General features: G+C 45.5%; 2 protein-coding genes across 4 annotated transcripts in view; both read left to right on the top strand.

Annotated features, from left to right (window-relative positions):
• Window positions 1-6182, top strand: part of GANC (glucosidase alpha, neutral C) — a 39318-nt gene extending 33136 nt beyond the window's left edge. For all 3 annotated transcript variants that reach the window (XM_068162246.1, XM_068162245.1, XM_068162244.1), the window contains 2 exons: window positions 1067-1170; window positions 4084-6182. In XM_068162246.1, coding sequence (XP_068018347.1) covers window positions 1067-1170; window positions 4084-4193 — 214 coding nt within the window. In that variant the 3' untranslated portion in view covers window positions 4194-6182. The remainder of the gene's footprint in view (window positions 1-1066; window positions 1171-4083) is intronic.
• A 2276-nt stretch (window positions 6183-8458) lies between these two features.
• Window positions 8459-20169, top strand: part of CAPN3 (calpain 3) — a 39324-nt gene continuing 27613 nt past the window's right edge. The window contains exons 1-4 of the mRNA XM_068162243.1: window positions 8459-9123; window positions 17321-17390; window positions 19143-19261; window positions 19826-19959. Of these exons, the coding sequence (XP_068018344.1) occupies window positions 8833-9123; window positions 17321-17390; window positions 19143-19261; window positions 19826-19959 (614 nt within the window). The 5' untranslated portion in view covers window positions 8459-8832. The remainder of the gene's footprint in view (window positions 9124-17320; window positions 17391-19142; window positions 19262-19825; window positions 19960-20169) is intronic.

Here is a 20169-nt window from a genome sequence, read left to right as displayed (position 1 = left end):
CCACAACAACCCCATGCAGTGCTACAGGCTGGGGTCAGAGTGGCTGGAGAGCGGCCAGGCAGAGAGGGACCTGGGGGTACTGGTTGATGGTAGGCTGAACATGAGCCTGCAGTGTGCCCAGGCAGCCAAGAAGGCCAATGGCATCCTGGCCTGCATCAGGAACAGTGTGGCCAGCAGGAGCAGGGAGGTCATTCTGCCCCTGTACACTGCACTGGTTAGGCCACACCTTGAGTCCTGTGTCCAGTTCTGGGCACCCCAGTTTAGGAAAGATGTTGAGTTGCTGGAACGTGTCCACAGAAGAGCAACAAAGTTGGTGAGGAGCTTGGAACACAAGCCCTATGAGGAGAGGCTGAGGGAGCTGGGGTTGCTTAGCCTGGAGAAGAGGAGGCTCAGGGGAGACCTTATTGCTGTCTCCAACTACCTGAAGAGAGGTTGTAGGCAGGCAGGGGTTGGTCTCTTCTCCCAGGCAGCCAGCACCACAAAAAGAGGACACAGTCTCAAGCTGTGCCAGGGGTGGTTCAGGCTGGAGCTTAGGAAGAAATTCTTCACAGAGAGAGTGATTGCCCATTGGAATGGGCTGCCCAGGGAGGTGGTGGAGTCACCATCACTGGAGGTGTTCAGGAGGAGACTTGGCAGGGTGCTTGGTTGCATGGGTTAGTTGATTAGGTGGTGTTGGATGATAGGTTGGACGTGATGATCTCAAAGGTCTCTTCTAACCTGGTCTATTCTATTCTATTCCACCTTTTATACATGGGAGTTGTAACTACCCTTTCTGCAAAAATGCAGAACCTCTCTGGTTGTCAAAGCCATATTTTTTGCCACAAAATATCTTCTCAAGCTTTTTCTTCTGACTTCATGGAATCTGCTATGCAGTGGAAAAAAATTAGCTAATGCTGGGAGAAAGTTTTCTTTGTCTCAGAAGAAAGGCAAACAGAGGAAAGGAAATCAATACAGGGAATTTTCAGGGTGAGACTGAAAGTGCCTTCTGGAGTTTTTCTGTATGATGTTGAACCTCTGCTGATGGACAGAAACTGATGTATATTAAATAACATTCTTTTTTTTCCAGCCACGCAGATGGAAGTGGACAATACCAGACCACATGTGTAGTTGAGCGGGTGATAGTTCTGGGGTTTGGACAGCAACCCACTTTAGTGACAGCCTGTTCCAAGGGTAATGAGCTGACTTCTATTTTACTCTCTGGGGTTTGGGGTTTATTGTTGTTGTTTTTATAATGCTGCTGCTCTGCTGCCATTCACTAGAGGTGGCAAACTGACAGCTGTGGAAAGGAAGAGTTACCACATAGGGAGCATTTTTGCTTTGTTTGCTGCTCTTTTATATCAAGAAGAGGTTGAGAGAAGTGATTCTCCCCCTCTACACTGCTCTTATGAGAGCCCAGCTAGAGTACTGCATCCAGTTCTGGAGTCCCTATTACAAGAAAGATCTGGACGTGCTGGAGCATGTCCAGAGAAGGGCCAGGAGGATGATCAGAGGGCTGGAGCACCTCTCCTATGAGGACAGGCTGAAGGAGTTGGGACTGTTCAGTCTGGAGAAGAGAAGGCTCCAGGGATACCTTATTGTGGCCTTCCAGTATCTGAAGGGGGCTTATAAGAATGCTGGTGAGGGACTTTTTAGAGTGTCAGGTAGTGATAGGACTAGGGGGAATGGATCCAAGCTAGAGGAGGGGATTTCATTTAGATAACAGGAAGAAGCTCTTCACCATAAGGGTGGTGAGACACTGGAACAGGTTGCTGTGGTAGTTTTAGGCTATGTCTTTAAAATTTTTCACAGATCTTGAACAGAAAAATGGTAGTATGTAAATAAATCACTATTGGGTGTAAAAAGAAAAACAGTGATAGTTCTAAACAATCCCACTGGAAAGATAATGGACTTAAAACAAGTTGTACAAAACAATCTATCTCCTCTTCTTGCCTCTTCGCTCTTGGAGATACTAACTTTGTGCTTCTGCTGGCTTCTGCTTGACCTGGGCTGCATTGTTTTGGCTAAGTTCTAACTTCTCTTGTCCCTTTTGTGTACAGGGGGTAAGGGGGAATCAGGGAAGGAGAAGCTATTAGACTCCCCTGGTCTTTGGCAGGGGGTTCCTTGTGCTGTTTATTAATTGTAAATACCTGTAAATATTGTAAGTACTGTATATGGGTACATATTCATTGCATTCCATTGTAAGTTGTAGTTCTGCTCATAAATACAGCCTTCAGTTGCTTCCAGCTGAGCTGGTCTGGCAAATTTAATGTTGGGGGGAATTTTCAACCCACCACAGTTGCCCAGGGAAGTGGTGGAAGCCGCATCCCTTGATGTTTTTAAGACCAGGCTGGGTGTGGCTTTGATCAACCTGATCTAGCAGAGGATGTCCCTGCCCATGGAACTCTATGATCCTTGGGGTCCCTTCCAACCCTGACAATTATGTGCTTCTGTGACAGAATTTAGTGAAAGGAATCAGCAGCCACTCAACACTAACGTTATTTGTGTAACTGACAAACACTTGCTTTGCTAGATAATTGATACATCAGTAAAAGTGGTTTAGATAGCTTTGTCCTGCACAACACATGACCAGAGACGACCATTTCAGACGAAGGACTATTTGTTCAGCTCTGCTGCTCTAGAATAGGCAGGCTTACAAACTTGCAAATAAAACCAGAATTACTTTTCTATACTCCTGCTCATTCAAAGTGTGTGGAGTGCCTGGTTATCTGGGGATCTCTAGAAGTTCTGAGGGATAGAATCGTAGAATTGTAGAATCAATAAGGTTGGAAAAGACCTCAAAGATCATCATGTCCAACCCATCACCCAAGACCTCATGACTACTAAACCATGGCATCAAGTGCCACATCCAATCCCCTCTTGAACACCTCCAGGGATGGTTACCCCTGGGCAGCACATTCCAATGGCTAACAACTCTCTCTGTGAAGAACTTTTTCCTCACCTCCAGCCTAAACTTCCCCTGGTGCAGCTTGAGACTGTGTCCTCTTGTTCTGGTGCTGCTTGCCTGGCAGAAGAGACCAACCCCCACCTGGCTACAACCTCCCTTCAGGTAATTGTAGAGAGCAATAAGGTCCCCCTGAGCCTCCTCTTCTCCAGGCTAAGCAACCCCAGCTCCCTCAGCCTCTCCTCGTAGGGCTTGTGCTCCAAACCTCTCCCCAACCTTGTTGCCCTTCTCTAGACAGGTTCAAGAGTCTCAACATCCTTCTTAAATTGAGGGGCCCAGAACTGGACACAGTACTCAAGGTGAGGCCCAATGAGTAGGGATAGGCAGTAGCAGCTACAGAAAGGGGCTGTCACTTCTGTGTGCTTTCCAAGTGTGTTCCTTCACTCTGGGAATCATGGATACATATTTTCTGTCTCTACCTGTCAATCTCAGGCACCTGTAGAGTGCTTGGAGGAAAACCTGTGCTGAAACAAGGGGATGTTGGGTTTGGGGTTTTGTTTGTTTGTTTTCAGAAAGGTCTCACACAGTTTCATGTACTGTAGGTTGAAGGGTCAGGAGACAAATAATACTTTTTTTCCAGTTCTGCTGCATTCTTATCTATATACTGTGCAAATTGGACTGTTTCTTTTTTCAGTTGCTCCGTTCCACCAGTGGCAGGAACAGTCTGAATTAAAGCTGGGGGGAGTTGTGTGTAACTGTATTTCAGAAGGGTTCTGGGGACGGGAGCTGGGGTTGCTTGGCCTGGAGAAGAGGAGGCTCAGGGCAGACCTTATTGCTCTCTACAACTACCTGAAGGGAGGTTGTAGCTACGTGGGGTTGGTCTCTTCTCCCAGGCAACCATCACCAGAACAAGACGACACAGTCTCAAGCTGTGCCAGGGGAGGTTTAGACTGGATGTTAGGAAGAAACTCTTCATAGAGAGAGTGATTGCCCATTGGAATGGGCTGCCCGGGGAGGTGGTGGAGTCACCATTACTGGAGGTGTTCAGGAGGAGACTTGTCAGGGTGCTTGGTTGCATGGGTTAGTTGATTAGGTGGTGTTGGATGATAGGTTGGACGCGATGGTCTTGAAGGTCTCTTCCAACTTGGTTTATTCTATTCTGTTCTTCCTAAATCATTCATAAACTCTCTTATCCTTTTCAGATGGGAAAGAAAAAGAAGTGGCTTTCACATACAATGCAAAGAACTCTGCACTGACACTGGAAAATTTAGCCCTGAGTCTTGCTGCTGACTGGAAGATTCGCATCAACTGAAAGGAGAGACAGCTTCTTCAGAGAATTCACTGAGGGGTTGAGAGGAAATAGTGGGAGAATTTAAAATACTTCTTTGAATCCAATCAAATCAAGGAACATATTTCCCACCCACATCCCCAAACTACCATTTCCTACAATTTTTCTTTTAAAGCACATTGAAGCTTGGATAGTTCTTTTATTCAGCAAAAGTAGTAGCACTAGGATTGTACCTTTGGGGGAGAAGCTACATGCTGTCTCCTCCAGGCTATCTTCACTTAGGCAGTGAGTTTTGCCTTCACTTGCACTGATGAAATCATAAATCAGTGGCATGACATTGTGGCTTGCTGGCATAAGGTTTAATTTAAATGTTTGGAACTTGCACCACTCAGAGACTGGAGTATTTGAGAGAAGTAGATCTGGGCCACTTTGACAAGCAAACACACACAGCAGGAGCCACCCAGTATGATGACAGGCACTTCTCCTTTCCAGTCTTTATGCTGATGCAGAATTAGGCAATGCATACAGGAAAGCAAACAGCAGGCTTGCCAAATAGTTCAGTCATTGAAGGTAAGGTGTGAGTAGGTTGTGCCAGTCAGTTAAGCAACAGTAAAAGACAGTGGCGTGGGAGTTGCAGAAGTCTCTCCAGTAAGTGGCTTTGAAACTGGTGTTTGGATTTGAAAAGGCAGAGGTCTACCTAAGTCTAACACTGGCTAGGGTAGCAGCTAAGCTTGCATGGAAACATCTTCCATGTCATCACTCCCCTCTCTCCATAAGGACTGCTTTGAAAAGTCTTTTGTTAGGAAAGAATTTGTGGGGTTAGATGATTGGATATCATTGGTTAATGCCAGCCCAGTGAAGCAGCTCTGCTTAGGGAGAGCTCTGCTTCTCCCATTCTTCCAATTCTTGCCAAGGTTTGTGTTCCTTTAGTAATTTCTTGGTCAGATTTTAGTATTGGGCTGGGATTTGAGTTTGCTATTTATTAAGCAGATTTTTAATGGGATTCATTCTGCATTTAACCATCCCAATTCATGCTTATTCCCCCATTCTCTTAAAACACTCTGATGTTTCCTTGCCTCGTTTTTTGCCCCCACTATCTCTGTGAACATAAGGGATGAGTCTTGATGCTTTCTTCCCCTTCAAAACCAGGAGACATCCTGTTCCCACATTCCCTACAGCCTGCCTGTTCCTACAGCCCTTTCCACATCAGGCATCACTTTTTGCAGGCTACCATTGCTCCATGGCTCAAGTTGTTTGCTCTTTTCCACTTGCTATACTTGCCAGCTATATTATTTTAAAGACAGTTCTGATTCAAACCTGATCACTTAGGTGGATTTTGTGGTTATAAAAGGGCAACATTTACTGAATTTCTTTTAGCAAAATACAGAAGCTTGGGAGTTTTAAAAAAGAAAACAATAAATCAACTCTTAGAAAACAGAGAAGGATGGTGACCATTTTTGCCCACTAAAGGTAACTCAGCAAGTCTATTTCTACATTGTTCCCTGCTGTTCTTGCTCATTCCTCCCTGGGCTTGATCAGCCATTCCCACCTGCTGCTGTTTGTCCTCTGCAGGGCAGATTTCTGGGAATAGCAAGTGTGAGTCTGAACTGCGACTGCTCTGCTCCCTAACGACCAAGCACAGTTTGTTTCCTACCAGACCCTTAAGTACCTTCTTTCTTATTCTGTCGAGCTGTTTGTCAGCCCATTCTTTCAGAGAGTGCAAGCCTCTGCTCCAGGAACTGGCAGCCTCAATACTGCTGTGCTTAATGCAGAGGAGTTAATACAGGTCGAACGGTAACAAATAGGTCTTTTACATCTGTGAGAGGAGAGACAGACATTATTTTTGAGACAAACCTTATTTTTCTATCAGATTCTAAGCTTTAATTGATGACTGCTTCTTATGTTTAAGCAGAGCAGTGCTTCTGACAGGACAGAATTATTGTCTGGAGCACTTGAATGAAATGTTTTAACTGATTATTTCTGAAGTTGGAAAATAAGTTAAATAAAGTAACAACGAAGCAATTTCCATGCCTTGTTCCTTCCAACCTTCTTCTACTGTTGAGAATGACTACTAAGGATTCCTCCAAGGATATCAGGTTAAAGGGGATGACTAATTGTTATACTCTGGCACTCAGTATGGTATCTGCACTATGGTGGGGCCTCATGGGTCAACGTTTCAGTGGTGTGGAGTGCCTAACTTCAGTAGGAATTAGTTGCTGAAAGTCTTAACATTTGTGTCTTTAGATCCAAGGAAAAAAATTTCAGAGAGTATCATTAAAATTGATACTTCTAGCAACTCACATATTTATGCCACAAAGGGAGAAATAGATTGACAGTTTTTTTCTCTAAAAAGCAAAGGCAACTTTAAAAAGTAAAGAGAACGAAAGAGAAAACTGCGTAGAAATTGAACCAGCGCTAGGGCAGAAAGTCAGCAATGTGTACATCAGCCAGAGTCCAGAGGCTAGTGTCACAAGGCAAAAATAGCACTGATGTCATCATGTGAGCAATCAAAAGAAAAATCAAAGTGTCTGGGGACTTCTGATAGCACGAACAGTGTCACCCTTTAAAGACCTGGGTTACAGAGAAGAGCAACATGTTTAGATCTCCTTTTAATGGAGACTACAACTTTGTCCCTTACCCCACTCATGCATGACAAAATAAATGTGCAAAGTCAAACAACTGGTCTAAAACCCCAGTGTAATGCAACACACAGAGAAGGGCCCAGTTTCCACATGGAGCCTGTTACAGATTTTTCTGCCCCTCTATTGAAAGTTTCTTTCTACATGGGAGGTAGCTATCACCAGGGGTGGCCAGGAGGGCCAATAGCATCCTGGCCTGCATTAGGAATAGTGTGGCCAGCAGGAGCAGGGAGGTCATAGTGCCCCTGTACTCTGCTTTGGTTAGGCTGCACCTTGAGTCCTGTGTCCACTTCTGGGCCCCTCAGTTTAAGAAGGACATCGAAACACTTAAGCGTGTCCAGAGAAGGGCAACAAGCCCTATGAGGAGACGCTGAGGGAGCTGGGATTGTTTAGCCTGGAGAAGAGGAGGCTCAGGGGAGACCTTATTGCTCTCTACAACTACCTGAAGGGGGGATGTAGCCAGGAAGGGGTTGGCCTCTTCTCCCAGGCAACCAGCACCAGAACAAGGGGACACAGTCTCAAGCTGCGCCAGGGGAGGTTTAGACTCGAGGTGAGGAGGAAGTTCTTCACCAAGCGAGTCATTCGTCATTGGAACGGGTTGCCCAGGGAGGTGGTTGAGTCATCGACCCTGGAGGCATTCAAGGGGAGATTGGACATGGCACTTGGTGCCATGGTCTAGTCATGGGGTCTGTGTTGATAGGTTGGACTCGATGATCCTCGAGGTCCTTTCCAACCTAAGTGATACTGTGATACTGTAAACTGCTCTGTAGAGAAACCAAACTCAACTGGCAGGTAGTGACCTCACATGAGTGCCATCAAATAATGACCTTTTTCATAGAATGGGCAGGGACAGCTTCCACTGGACCAAGTGGCTCAAAGACCTATCCAACCTGGCCTTTGATACTTACAGAGACGGGGCACCCACAGCCTCTCTGGGCAGCCTGTTCCAGTGCCTCACCACTCTCACAGTAAAGAATTTCTTCCCAATATCCAATCTAAGTCTAACCTCTTACAGTTTTAAATTGAATCCCCTCATCACGTCACTACACACCCTCACTACACACCCTAATAAAGTGTTCCTCCCCATCTTTCCTGGAGGCCCCCTTTAAGTACTAGAAGGCTGCTATAAGGGCTCCTCACAGCTTTCTCTTCTCCAGGCTGGACAATCCTAAGCCTGCTCTTGTAAGATAGATGCTTCAGTGTCCTGATATCTTTTGTGACCCTCCTCTAGACCCACTTCTCACTCTGGAGGCCCCAGAGCCAAACACAGTACTCTAGGTGAGGTCTCATGAGAGTAGAGTAGGGAAGGATAAACATCTCCCTCAACCTGCTTGATCTTTTTCAGTGTGCCCTCAGATAATCTCCTCTAGTAGTAAAAAACTCTCTGTATCTTTTCTATGGCTAAAGGTAGAAGTGAGTTGAGTGCAACAGTTCCTTCAGGAGTGTCAGGACTAGTTTATCAGCTTGCAGTATGTCACAAGTACATGCCCAAACCAGCAGAGTTTCAGTTCCAGTTTCAGTGTTCTTAAGGGAAAAAAGGGCTGGTTGCTCTAGCAGTCAGCCTGCACAGGGTGCCAGGTCCTGGAGCGTGCCTGGCCTCCATACGAGCTGCGCAGAAGACTGACACCTCAGTAACCCCCTCCCTCTCACTTTCCCTGTCTCTCACGCTTTGCCTAGAGCTATTTTTAGATTTCATGGGTTAAAGCCTGTGCCTTCTGGATGCTTATGTGCACAGGGCAGGCACACGCATGCTGTAGATCCTACAACTCAGGCGCGGGAGTTAGCCAACAGATTCTCTCTGACCACATCAAGGAATAAATCCCGACTTCTTATGACAGAACACTGTCCTTGGGGAAGATGCACAGCACACTCAACGAGGTGGAATTTTGGTGCTTGCAAATTTGACTGGGAGACTTCCAACAGATAGAACAAGCAGTGTACACAGCTGCTTCCTCTTTTCTTGAGTTTCCTTCCAGTCTGCAAGCTCTTGCTTGCTTTCAGCGTTTGCTTCAAGCCTGGTTCCCATGCCGTCCGCCATCAATGCAGCAGTGGCTCAGCAGACAGCTGCTGGGTCAGTTCCCAGCACTGCTGTCAGCACTACTGAAGGTACAGGTGGGGGCACAGGGGGGATTTATTCTGCTATTATAAGTCGCAACCAGCCCATTATCAAAGTAAAGGAGAAGACCTATGAAGAGCTTCATAAGAAGTGTTTGGAGCAAAACATTCTCTATGAAGATCCTGAATTCCCACCAAATGAGTCCTCCCTCTTCTACAGCCAGAAAATCCCCATCAAGTTCGAATGGAAAAGACCACGTGTAAGTACAGTGTGTGCTGGGGGCCTTTTACTTTCTGGAAATTCAAGTGTGCATCCTGAGCTTACAATGGTGCAGAAAGTGTGTGTCAGGAGAAGGAGAGGGAATGAACTGCAAGTATATTTCCATAGAGCTCTCCTGGAAGATAACTAGCTAGAGCTGTGGAAGCTCAGACAGTGTCTACATAATGACTAAAATACAATAAACCAAAATTAAGGGGGTGGGGGGGAGGGAAATTGAATTAAATATGCAGGAACAGAAACACAGAATTGATTTATTCTTATGCATGATTCACTGAAGATTTTCTTGTCTAAAACTACCAAAGAAAAAAAGATCTTCTCATTCTGCAACAAGTTACTGGGTTTGCTAAGGCTTAGTTTTTAAATGCTACTGTATTTCACTTTGATTTAGAGTCCTGCTGTTTTTCCAACCTGTGAAAAGGACAAATTATGATCTGAAACATGCTTTTATTTAGTAGTCTGTTCTGAATGTTGCTTAGCTGACTTGCAGGGGTTATTTAGGATATTATCAATTTATCATGTATTGAGGAACCACCCCTGCCTACTCAGCCCATTTCTTTTTCCTATTTTGTGGGTATTCCCCAGCCAGTCTTCCTCCCAAGCCTCTCAGGCAGAGGACTAATTCCTCAATTCCCAGTGGATTCTGCATCATATTGCAGGAGAAGTCATCTTCTTTCCATGTTATTTGTGCTGGGCAGCTGCTCTCCCCCAGTGAGGCAGCCCCAAAGGACACTGCCTTAGCCCCTGCTGTCCCCTGTCCAGCAGCAAGGACATGGTTCTGAGGAGCTTCCGCAGCTCCCTATTTCAGGTATTTCTCTCTCTGTCTCTCCTGGGTTCTAGAGGATTCTTCAACCTCTCTCTCCCTTAGATTTCCCATACTTGCCCAATACCCAAATCTGTGTCTCAGTGGTGACATATGAAACTATCCTCAGGAAAGTAGCTAAACAGCAAAAGATCAGGTGTTCTTAGAAGTAGCTGTTACAGGTGCAGAGGAAGGTCATGCACTGCTGTCACAACAACAATGTGAGCAATGTGGAGGGAGCAGCATGAGTTGCCTCTGCCATGCCCTGTGCTTAAGTGCTCTATCATTTCTTCATACCACAGCTGCATCAGCCCCTGGAACTGTGTGAATGAGTTAAAAGCAGACACAAGTCAAGTATATTAAAGGGATGAAATTCCCCCTATTTCTACAGAGAGGAAAGATACATTTGCAGATGACACCAAGTTGGGAGCAGGTGTTGATCTGTTAAGAGGGTAGAAGGGCTCTGCAAAGGGACCTTGACCAGCTGGACAGATGGGCAGAGTCCAACATGATGGCATTTAACAAGTCCAAGTGCCGGGTGCTGCACTTTGGTCACAACAACCCCATGCAGAGCTACAGGCTGGGGTCAGAGTGGATGGAGAGCAGCCAGACAGAAAGGGACCTGGGAATACTGGTTGATATTAGGCTGAACATGAGCCTGCAGTGTGCCCAGGTGGCCAAGAAGGCCAATGGCATCCTGGCTTGCATCAAGAATAGTGTGGCCAGCAGGAACAGGGAAATCATTCTGGCCCTGTACTCAGCACTGGTTAGGCCACATCTTGAGTACTGTGTCCAGTTCTGGGCCCCTCAGTTTAGGAAAGATGTTGAGTTGCTAGAATTTGTCCAGAGAAGTGCAAAGAGGCTGGGGAGAGGCTTCGAGCATAAGCCCGATGAGGAGAGGCTGAGGGAGCTGGGATTGTTTAGCTTGGAGACGAGGAGGCTCAGGGGAGATCTTACTGCTCTCTACAACTACCTGAAGGGAGGTTGTAGCCAGGTGGGGGTTGGTCTCTTCTCCCAGGCAACCAGCACCAGAACAAGAGGACACAGTCCCAAGCTGCACCAGGGGAAGTTTAGATTCAAAGGGAGGATAAAGTTCTTTACAGAGAGTTATTAGCTGTTGCAATGTGCTGCCCAGGGAGATGGTGGAGTCACCATCCCTGGAGGTGTTCAAGAGGGGATTGGATGTGGCACTTGGTGCCATGGTTTAGTAGTCATAAGGTGTTGGGTGACAGGTTGGGCTTGATGATCCTTGAGATCTTTTCCAACCTGATTGATTCTATGATTCTATATACAGCAGTAGAGGGGATGAGCACCAGCACCCTGAGGCAGACAAACTGCAAGTGTGCACATGAGAAAGCTTCAAAACATTAAAACCCCTGAAAGTAACCTCAAACTTGTCTCATAACTGAGCACGTGCAGATTGAGTCTTTGGCTTTGGGAAGGTTCAGACTTCAGGATGTGTATTCCAAAGGTATTTCTTTAAACCACTTGTTGATAAATAAGTTTGGACTCTCTGTATTTGTTTTTCATATAGCAACAATAAGCTGGGGGCTGTGCAAGACTTGAAAGACAACCTAAATGTCAAAAGCAAAGCTGTGTTCCTTTGACACAAGCGTTCAGTCACCTGATATGTCTGTAGTGCCAGCTGCAGGTAGAGTAGAGGCAGGAGATTTAGAGATCTGCAGTCTGTATGCCTAGTATTGGCATGCTGTGGGACAGCAGATGACAGTAGATATGGCTGTCTTGCTGGGGACACATTGTGCCTGATTTGTAGGGGTGCCTGTGCCTGCTGTTGCAAATGTGTTTGTTTTAAAACAAACTCCATAGTTGAGGTTGCTGTGTGCCCAGCAGATCCCCCAAGAGAAAAGAGACTCACATAAAACACCCTCTTTCACAGTGTGTCCCCTACCTTGTTCTTGCCCATACACCAACTACATCTCTTGGATGTCAATACAAAAGACTATCAATGCTGATCTCAGATTGACTCAGGACTTTGGTTCACTGGACTTTGTGATATAGAGGCGATAGCAGGACTTCTCTGATATCATTGTATACATGAATAGACACACCAATGGAATATCAAAGTCAGATGAATATGAAGTAATAATGCTGAGCCAGAAAGTATTTTGCTAAGAGAATCAAGCAGTCATTGAAGCACCAAATACAAACATTCAACTGCACAGGCCAACTATTGCAATAGTCTGTAGATATGGTCAGCTTCTGGCATTTCATTATTTTTTTGGCAAAGAAAGCAAGTAGCTTATAAACTGTAGGCTTGTAAAGTAGCATTTTTTTTAATCACTTTGAAATCCTGGTCAAACTTAAATTGCATCAGGCTTTGTAATTTATTCTGAGAGAAAACAAAATAGCAAACAGCTCTCAGACATCCTGAGAGCACATCCTAACACCAGCTTCACTCTAGATCCTTCCCTGATTTCCATAGCATGTTGTATATGCCCCATAGCCCCAGAAAGAGCAAATGAACAAATCAATGTGCTCCAAGGTTTCATTTAAGCCAGAAAAAATAGACAACCTGTTGCTGGCTGCCTCTGGCTTCCTGAGGCACACTTGATCACACCACCCGAACAGTTTGTATCTAAACTCCCCTCCACACCACATGAAATGAATGTGTGATAATTTCTTGGGGCTCCTGCTATTCATTACTGAGGTGGGGAGAGGTGCCCAGCATTCCATCCCCAGAGCTGCACTTTGCTCCTGTACACCTGGCCCTACAGGCTCTTGTTTTTTGTAGTTGGTGCTACCCAGAGGTCAGGTCCTCCCCTGCCACCACTTAAAATGATTGGCCAGTGCTGCTGTGGGAAGAGTGACAGCTGGAGGGCTGGTCTTGTGCCTTGCCATCAGGACAGCTGCCACACAGGGCAGCTATGAGCCTTGGCATAAGGGCAGTGAGAAGGTCCCTGTCATTCTAACAACCCATGGTAGCCATGCCATGCCATGCATGCAGAGAGCAGACCTCCTAACACTCAATTCAGGCAAAAGCCAAGTGACAGCCCTGAAAGCTTCCCTGAGTAAAGACTGCAGGATCCATTCAACATTTGTGTTCAGAGTACGCATGAGAAGGAAAGTAAAATCCCTCCCAGTTAATGCAAAATATTTAATCATTTCCACATCCATGGCAGGTAAGAGAAGCCCAAAAGAGCCATTCTCACCTGCCCCAGGTTGTGTCCAGCTCAGTGCCATGCAGTGCTCAGCTATTTTAATGGCCTCAGCCTCCCACACCTACACTGCCTGCCAGAGCTGAGAACAGGGACAAGGTCATCAATGTTTGACAGTTGAGAAAAAGTCTATATTGTAACACAATAGAGAGTATCAAGAGGTCCTGCTGTGATCCTGTTTGGTCTAATGACACTAGGACATTGACAGGTAGGTTCTGCTGTGATACAGTGCTTTCAAATGTACCACTGCCATTCTCTTTGCTTACAACTAGCAGATCACAGCATGAACTGCCAGATTCAATGGCTTCCATATGATGATCCTCCCCATAACCAAGCAAACCAGCAGGAGGATCTTTCTTTGATAAGAAATGCAAATAAAATCAAGTCAGGAGTCTAGTGGATTTTGCTTAGAATGAAAATTAATCAGATCATCTGCTGCACAGGCAGGATGCTCTTTGAATGTAGTAATCACAAAACAGAGCAAAACAAAGAAGGCTTCTAGTGCCACCAAAACAGGGCTTTCAGATGAGGGTAATCCAGTTCTGAAACTCTAAAACTAGCTTCTTGTCTAACACTGAGCTCTGCCTTGAAGTCTGCAGCACAGCCATGTAGTAGCATGGTCTTGAACATGAGAGGCCAAAGGAAAAGCATGAGGGTACAAATTATCTTAGGCCAAAGGAGATGCTTCCTGTACTTGAAAGGATCAGTTTAGGGAATTTAGTTAGAATTCCATCATTTATTATCAGCAGTTTTTAAAGGAATGAATACCTTTTGCTGCAACAGTATAAGTTGACTGGGAGATATTTCCCTGACACAGGAAAGCCAATGGTAATGAAACAAATGTCAAATGACGGTTTAGTTGCATGTGGCCTTTGCATCTTCCAGTGCTCCTGTCCAACTGACTCCTAAGTACCCTCTGCCCAGAAGGCAGCATGCACTACTAATGGCTTTTCCCTCTAGGATTCTCTGTCTCCCTTGCTGTAACTTTGACTCTTTGCAATGAAATTACAGTCTGAACTGAGGCAGCTCAGTGAATATAAATGTCCTATGCGTAGCACCCAAGGCAGACTGAGGCACTCGAGTCAAAGCAGACTTCCTAGATGAATCATTGCATCAGTGAGGTGCAGCCTTTTGGGATTCTCTGTGACAGCTTGAGCAAACCCTTGCTCAGCTGGGAAGACTAGAAGGACAGACCTGCAACCTATGTCTTGAACACCAGGTCATCTCACTCTGCTGACTGAGGACTTCTCATCAGCCTTGGACACACTCAGTAAGTCTGCAGGCAACATTAGGGTGGATGGAAGTGTAGATTTGCTTGAAGGTAGGAAGATTCTACAGACAGGATGGATCAATGGGCCAATGATATGAGATTCAACAAGGCAAAGTGCCAGATCTTACACTTGGATCACAACAATCTCATGCAACACTGCAGGCTTGGGGCTGAACGTCTGGAAGGCTGCCTAGTTTTAAGGGACCTGAGAGTGATGATCAACAACCACCTGAATGTGAGCCAGCAGTGTGCTCAGGTGGCCAAGAATGCCAACAGCATCCAAGCCTGTATCAGAAAGTGTGGCCAACATGACTAGGGAACTGAACACATTCCTGTACTCAGCTCTGGTGAGGCTGCACCTCAAATACTGGGTTCAGTTTTGGGCCCCTCACTACAAGAAGGGCACTGAGCTGCTGAAGCATGTCCAGAGAAGGGCAATAAATCTGTAAAGGGTCTAGAGCACAATTCTTATGAGGAGTGGCTGAGGGAACTGAGGTTGTTTATCTTGAGGGAAAGGAGGCTGAGGGGAGACATGATCACTCTCTACAATTACCTTGCAGGAGATTGTAATGAGGTGGGTGTTGGTCTCTTCTCTCAAGTGGTAGAACAACAGGAAATAACCTCAGGTTCCACAAGGGGAGGGATAAGTTGGATATTAGGAAAAATGTCTTCCCAAGAGGGCAGTCAAGCACCAGAACAGGCTGCCCAGGGAGGTGGTGGAGCCACTGGAGGATCTGCTGAAGGACATGGTTTTGTGATGACTTGATAGTGCTAGGTTAATGTTTAGGCCTGCTGATCTTAAAGGTGTCTTCCAGCCAAAATAATTCTATGGTGTGGCTCTGAAGAAGAATCATTGATATACATCTAACATTTGGAAACACGGATGCACCATCTAAGTACCTTCATGTAAGCCACAGCATGCAGGATCTCAGAAGTTAATTTAATAGCAGCAGGACCAAGCTAAAATACGGTAATAGAAGTTGAAAGAACATAATCCAAAACCTTGGTATCTCACAGCTAGTTCTCAGGATAGCACAACAGCAACAGGAGGAAGAGTATTTCCAGCAAAACAAGTGGGTGGAGAAAAGCATGAAGGCGTCTCAAACAGATGCCCTGACACAACTGGACCCCAGGACAGCTGATCAAGGCACAAAATAACAGGACAATCCTTCCATTCCCTCCCTCGAGGAGAATAAGGTGACTCCTGGGAGGAGCCGGAAGCTGATCTCTGTCTGGCTATATGACTAATCCAAATATTTACATCAAAGCAACTCTGCTGATTGCTGTGAAGCAACAAAACTAGTAGGCTCAAGCCAAGTGGATTTACTAGACCTGAAACATGAGTCTGGGAAAATCCAGGGCTACCCTAATGGCATGGGAAAAAAGCTTCAGAATGCAGAGGTAGCATCAGCTGCCTGTACTGCCACACAATCGTCAGTTGTTTCTTCTCTCTGCTTCCCACTCCAGCCCTGCTAACTTCCTTGCAGCTGCTCAAGGAAGTGGTCCTCAGGTTGCAATGTATTTTTTCTTTACCCTCACAAGAAATGGGTCCAAATGTTAAGTGTCTTCTTTTTCTAATAAGGAATAATATAGAAAGTAATAATAAACCAGGATTTTTTGTTCTTTGTAGGACAGGTTGTACCTAATTCTTCCCTTTCTGCTCCTAAACCCTGTAGTTCTCTATCACATATAGTAGAGGTCCTGTGTAACCTTGCAATAGTCCCATCTCATTTGCTGGTAGTTCCTACATCTTCCTTTATCTCTCTCTACAGTGACTCCTTCATTATTTATGCCTGTACAGTATCTTGTGTCCATTCTGTACTGGTATAAATACTGACAAACCAAATACATTGTCTTAAGCCCAGGACAAACAAAGACCTTCCTGTCCTCAGATGCAGATGATATCTTCATGTGGTTCTGAATGCAAAAATGGCAATTAAACATTCCAACATGAGGAAAAGAATAAAGTCTTTTAAGCAGCAATAGATTATTCCTGAGAACAACATATCCAATCTTAGGCAAATATTAATGAGTATTCCTGGGGTCCATTCCTGATGAAAAACATTCATCAATTAGTTACTTCAGCACATTAGTTACTTCACATTGGGCACCTTGAACCTGCAGTCATTTTAAAAGAACTTAGTCTGACGCCCTGATGTTCTATCAACCTGCTCTCCTGTTTCCTCCAGGGGGCTTGTTTACACAACGTGTTGAAAAGTATCACAGTATCACCAAAAGCATCACCAAGGTTGGAAGAGACCTCAAAGATCATCAAGTCCAACCTGCCACCACAGACCTCATGACTAAACCATGGCACCAAGTGCCACATCCAATCCCCTCTTGAACCCCTCCAGGGACGGTGACTCCACCACCTCCCTGGGCAGCACATTCCAATGACAAATGACTCTCTCAGTGAAGAACTTTCTCCTCACCTCGAGCCTAAACCTTCCCTGGCGCAGCTTGAGACTGTGTCCCCTTGTTCTGGTGCTGATCTCTTCTCTCAGGCAGCCAATTCCCTCCTGGCTACAATCCCCCTTCAAGTAGTTGTAGACAGCAATAAGGTCTCCTCTTCTCCAGGCTAAACAATCCCGGCTCCCTCAGCCTCTCCTCATAGGACTTGTGCTCAAGGCCTCTCCCCAGCCTTGTTGCCCTTCTCTGGATACTTTTCCCCAACTCATTTTAATGTCCTTTCATCCTAGGCTAACTATTAGACCCCAAGGACACATGAAGAAAACTTTGGCTGAAATCTGGAACATCCAGATTCCAAAACACTTTCGAAGTGAAACTCTGCAGCTGAAAACTCTGCTAGAGATTTTGCTGTCCACAAACTCCCCTGCAGGAAAGCTTTGTCCTAATCCAGTCTTTATTTCCCTGGCAAACAGGCATCCCGCTGCATGCTTCTCCTGGTCACCCAGATGTTTGTATTTTGCAGGAGATCTGTGAGAATCCACGGTTTATTATCGGTGGAGCCAACAGAACGGATATCTGCCAAGGAGAATTAGGTATGGAATTCTTGCTTCAGCTCTGCACTTTCTGAAGTCTGCATTATAGTTTAAGCCCTCATTTGATTTTCTTTTGCTTCCAAGGTGATACAGCTCGACACACCTATTGATGCTTTGTCTCTATAGCAAATCACTGACATCTCCCTAGTAGCAATCCAGGGAGGAATTTGAAGTGCAAGATACTGTGCAGGGTGTTTTCCTTTTCATGAACCACACTCATGAATGTGTTACAGACATTTTGCCTTTCTTTCAGGCTTTGAGGAGGGACAAAATGATTTAAGATAAGAATAACAGATTAAAAGAGGGAGTTATCTGACTGAGAGAAAAAAAATCTCATCAGCTACTCATTTTTTTTCAGATATTTAGTCCTATTATGTCCTTACAGGAGCTTCAGAAGGCCTCTGGCTAAGTATACCTTGTACTCAAGGACACCCCTTGTATTGAAGACCTTAAGCTCAGATACTCAAAGATACTCCGATACATAGAACCACTGCTTAGGTGCAGGTCATGCCTCTGCAACAGTCATCCATGTGGCACTTGCCTGCACAGCTTTGTAAAGCCATTCTCCACTCAGCTTTCCCATGTCCTTCATGGTAGAACTCCTTCTGTGATCTCTTTCCTAAGCTTATACATCCTATTGTTTGCTGTGCTTATGACTGTCCTCATCAGCTTCCCAGGACTTATTTTTACATAGGTTAAAAAACCACCCAAAACCAAAACCCAAACAAACCTGATGTTCTTTGTGACATGATCAGGACTTCACAGTTACTAAGGTGTGGACTCAAATGAATTTACTTGCATAATGTGTTCCCTCTTTTGCCCTCCCCAGCTAATGGCATTGGTCACTTTTTTTAACTTCTGCCAAACACGGGATAGTTCAGAAAACTCCTGGTCTCAGGGAGTCCTCCTATGGGGAAAAGAGGTAACTCAGACTGTACTACTATATGTATAGAGTTAGCTTTCCAAAATATATACATACACATATTTCTGTGTGTTGTATCACTCCACAAGTTTCATAAGTTTTTCTTACAACTCTCTGCAGTTTAGGTTTCACTACCTTGTATAATTTTCTCATCCCACTAATTCACACTGCTCGGGCAAGCTTACCCTATAACCTCTCCTACAGCCGCAGCTAGGAGGTTTTGATTAAGAATTGAAGTACTGTGGGAGAAAAATCACTTTCCCAAAGCTCCCACAGAGGCAACAAACTTGTGCAAGTGTCTGAAGGAGGAAGTGAAAAGATCTGTGGACAGTGTAACAACAGACCCAGAAAGAGGAAAACATATCACAGCAATGGAGCAGGAGAGAAGTCCCCACTGAACAGTGGTTGGGACTGTTATCTTAAGAGCAGAAGATGAAAATGAGAGACAAAATCTTATCTGTACAGAGCTGCACCTGCAAGAAAATTTTCTCTCATCTGGTTGCTGTCCTAATCTTGGAAGGAGAAATAAGTCAGGGAGACAGATAGGCACTCACATGGGACAAGGAAATCTTAACCCTGGTAAGAGTGCTCATCAGATGTTAGGTTTGTTCTAAGCTATAGGGAACATCATCTATTTAACAGTCCTGTCCCAGACCACAAGGAAATACAGTGCTAAAGTACTGCAGAACACATGGAGAAGCCCCCTCTCCTGAAAGGAGGTGGCATGCTGTACTGAGAATTAAGGGGCCACTTGGCAGTATCTCAGGTTTTCCCTTTAATTCTAACTGCTCTGCCCCTTCAGTTTGTCTGCAGCTTTTGCTCTTTCGCAGGTGACTGCTGGTTCCTGGCTGCCATTGCTTGCCTGACACTGAATAAAAAGCTGCTCTGCAGAGTCATACCTCACGACCAGTCCTTTATACAAAACTATGCTGGCATCTTTCACTTTCAGGTGAGTCCTTTCAGCTAGCAGGAAGTAGATGTAACTGTGTTCCCAAGAGCTCCCAACAGAGGGATTGAATTGCCTCACCGCAATCTCTTCCAGCAGGGGAGTCACAGAAGGGTCAGCCCACACAGGGAATTAGGGAGCATTAACCCACCAAGGAAGCATTTGTAGATTGCTGCGTCCTATGCATGAGAGATAGCAACAGGTGCCCAGCTTACTTGCTGATCAGATGCTACAGCCAGCGTGGGCACATGCAAAGTTGGGCAAGAGCATCTATTTTTAGGCCCACAAGCAGCTGATCTGTCAGAAAAAAAGTTACTGAGGAACCACTTACTCACAGCAGATTGCTTCACACATTTCCCTTGGCTCTTCTAAGAGACCTCTCACTGTCCCTCACGCATTGCCCCAGGGAATTCAGTACAGCTGCCTCCCTCCCAGTACCCACCACTTTTTGCTATGTTATGCAGCAGCGAGTTCCACATTTCTTCTCTCTCAGCTTGGCTTTTCAGACAGGTTTCCCCTCCCTACACCAAATCAACACAAGGTGTTTTTCTGTTTGCCTTGATTCAGTTCTGGCGCTATGGAGACTGGGTGGATGTCATCATCGATGACTGCTTACCCACCTACAACAACCAGCTGGTCTTTACCAAGTCCTCCCAACGCAACGAGTTCTGGAGTGCCCTCCTGGAAAAGGCCTATGCAAAGTAAAATGATCCACCAGGCTCCCCACTGAGGCTTTGGCTGGGGAGCTGGTTAAACCACTGCATGCAATGAGCATCTAGAGGGGCTCTGGACACATGCTTTTCCCTCTGGATTCTCATGTCTCAGAATTGGGGATGGGTGCAGGTGGCATGTTTTATCTTGTGGGTTACCAAACAGATGGTTTGTGGGGGGTTTTGAGCATGTGTGGTTAT

Source organism: Melanerpes formicivorus, unplaced genomic scaffold (assembly GCF_026170545.1).
Source record: "Melanerpes formicivorus ecotype bairdi unplaced genomic scaffold, bMelFor1.0.p_v2 SCAF_62, whole genome shotgun sequence".
In the NCBI taxonomy this organism is placed as follows: domain Eukaryota; kingdom Metazoa; phylum Chordata; class Aves; order Piciformes; family Picidae; genus Melanerpes; species Melanerpes formicivorus.
Note: the sequence above shows the minus strand (reverse complement) of the source record. Positions and strands in the feature narration are given on the sequence as shown.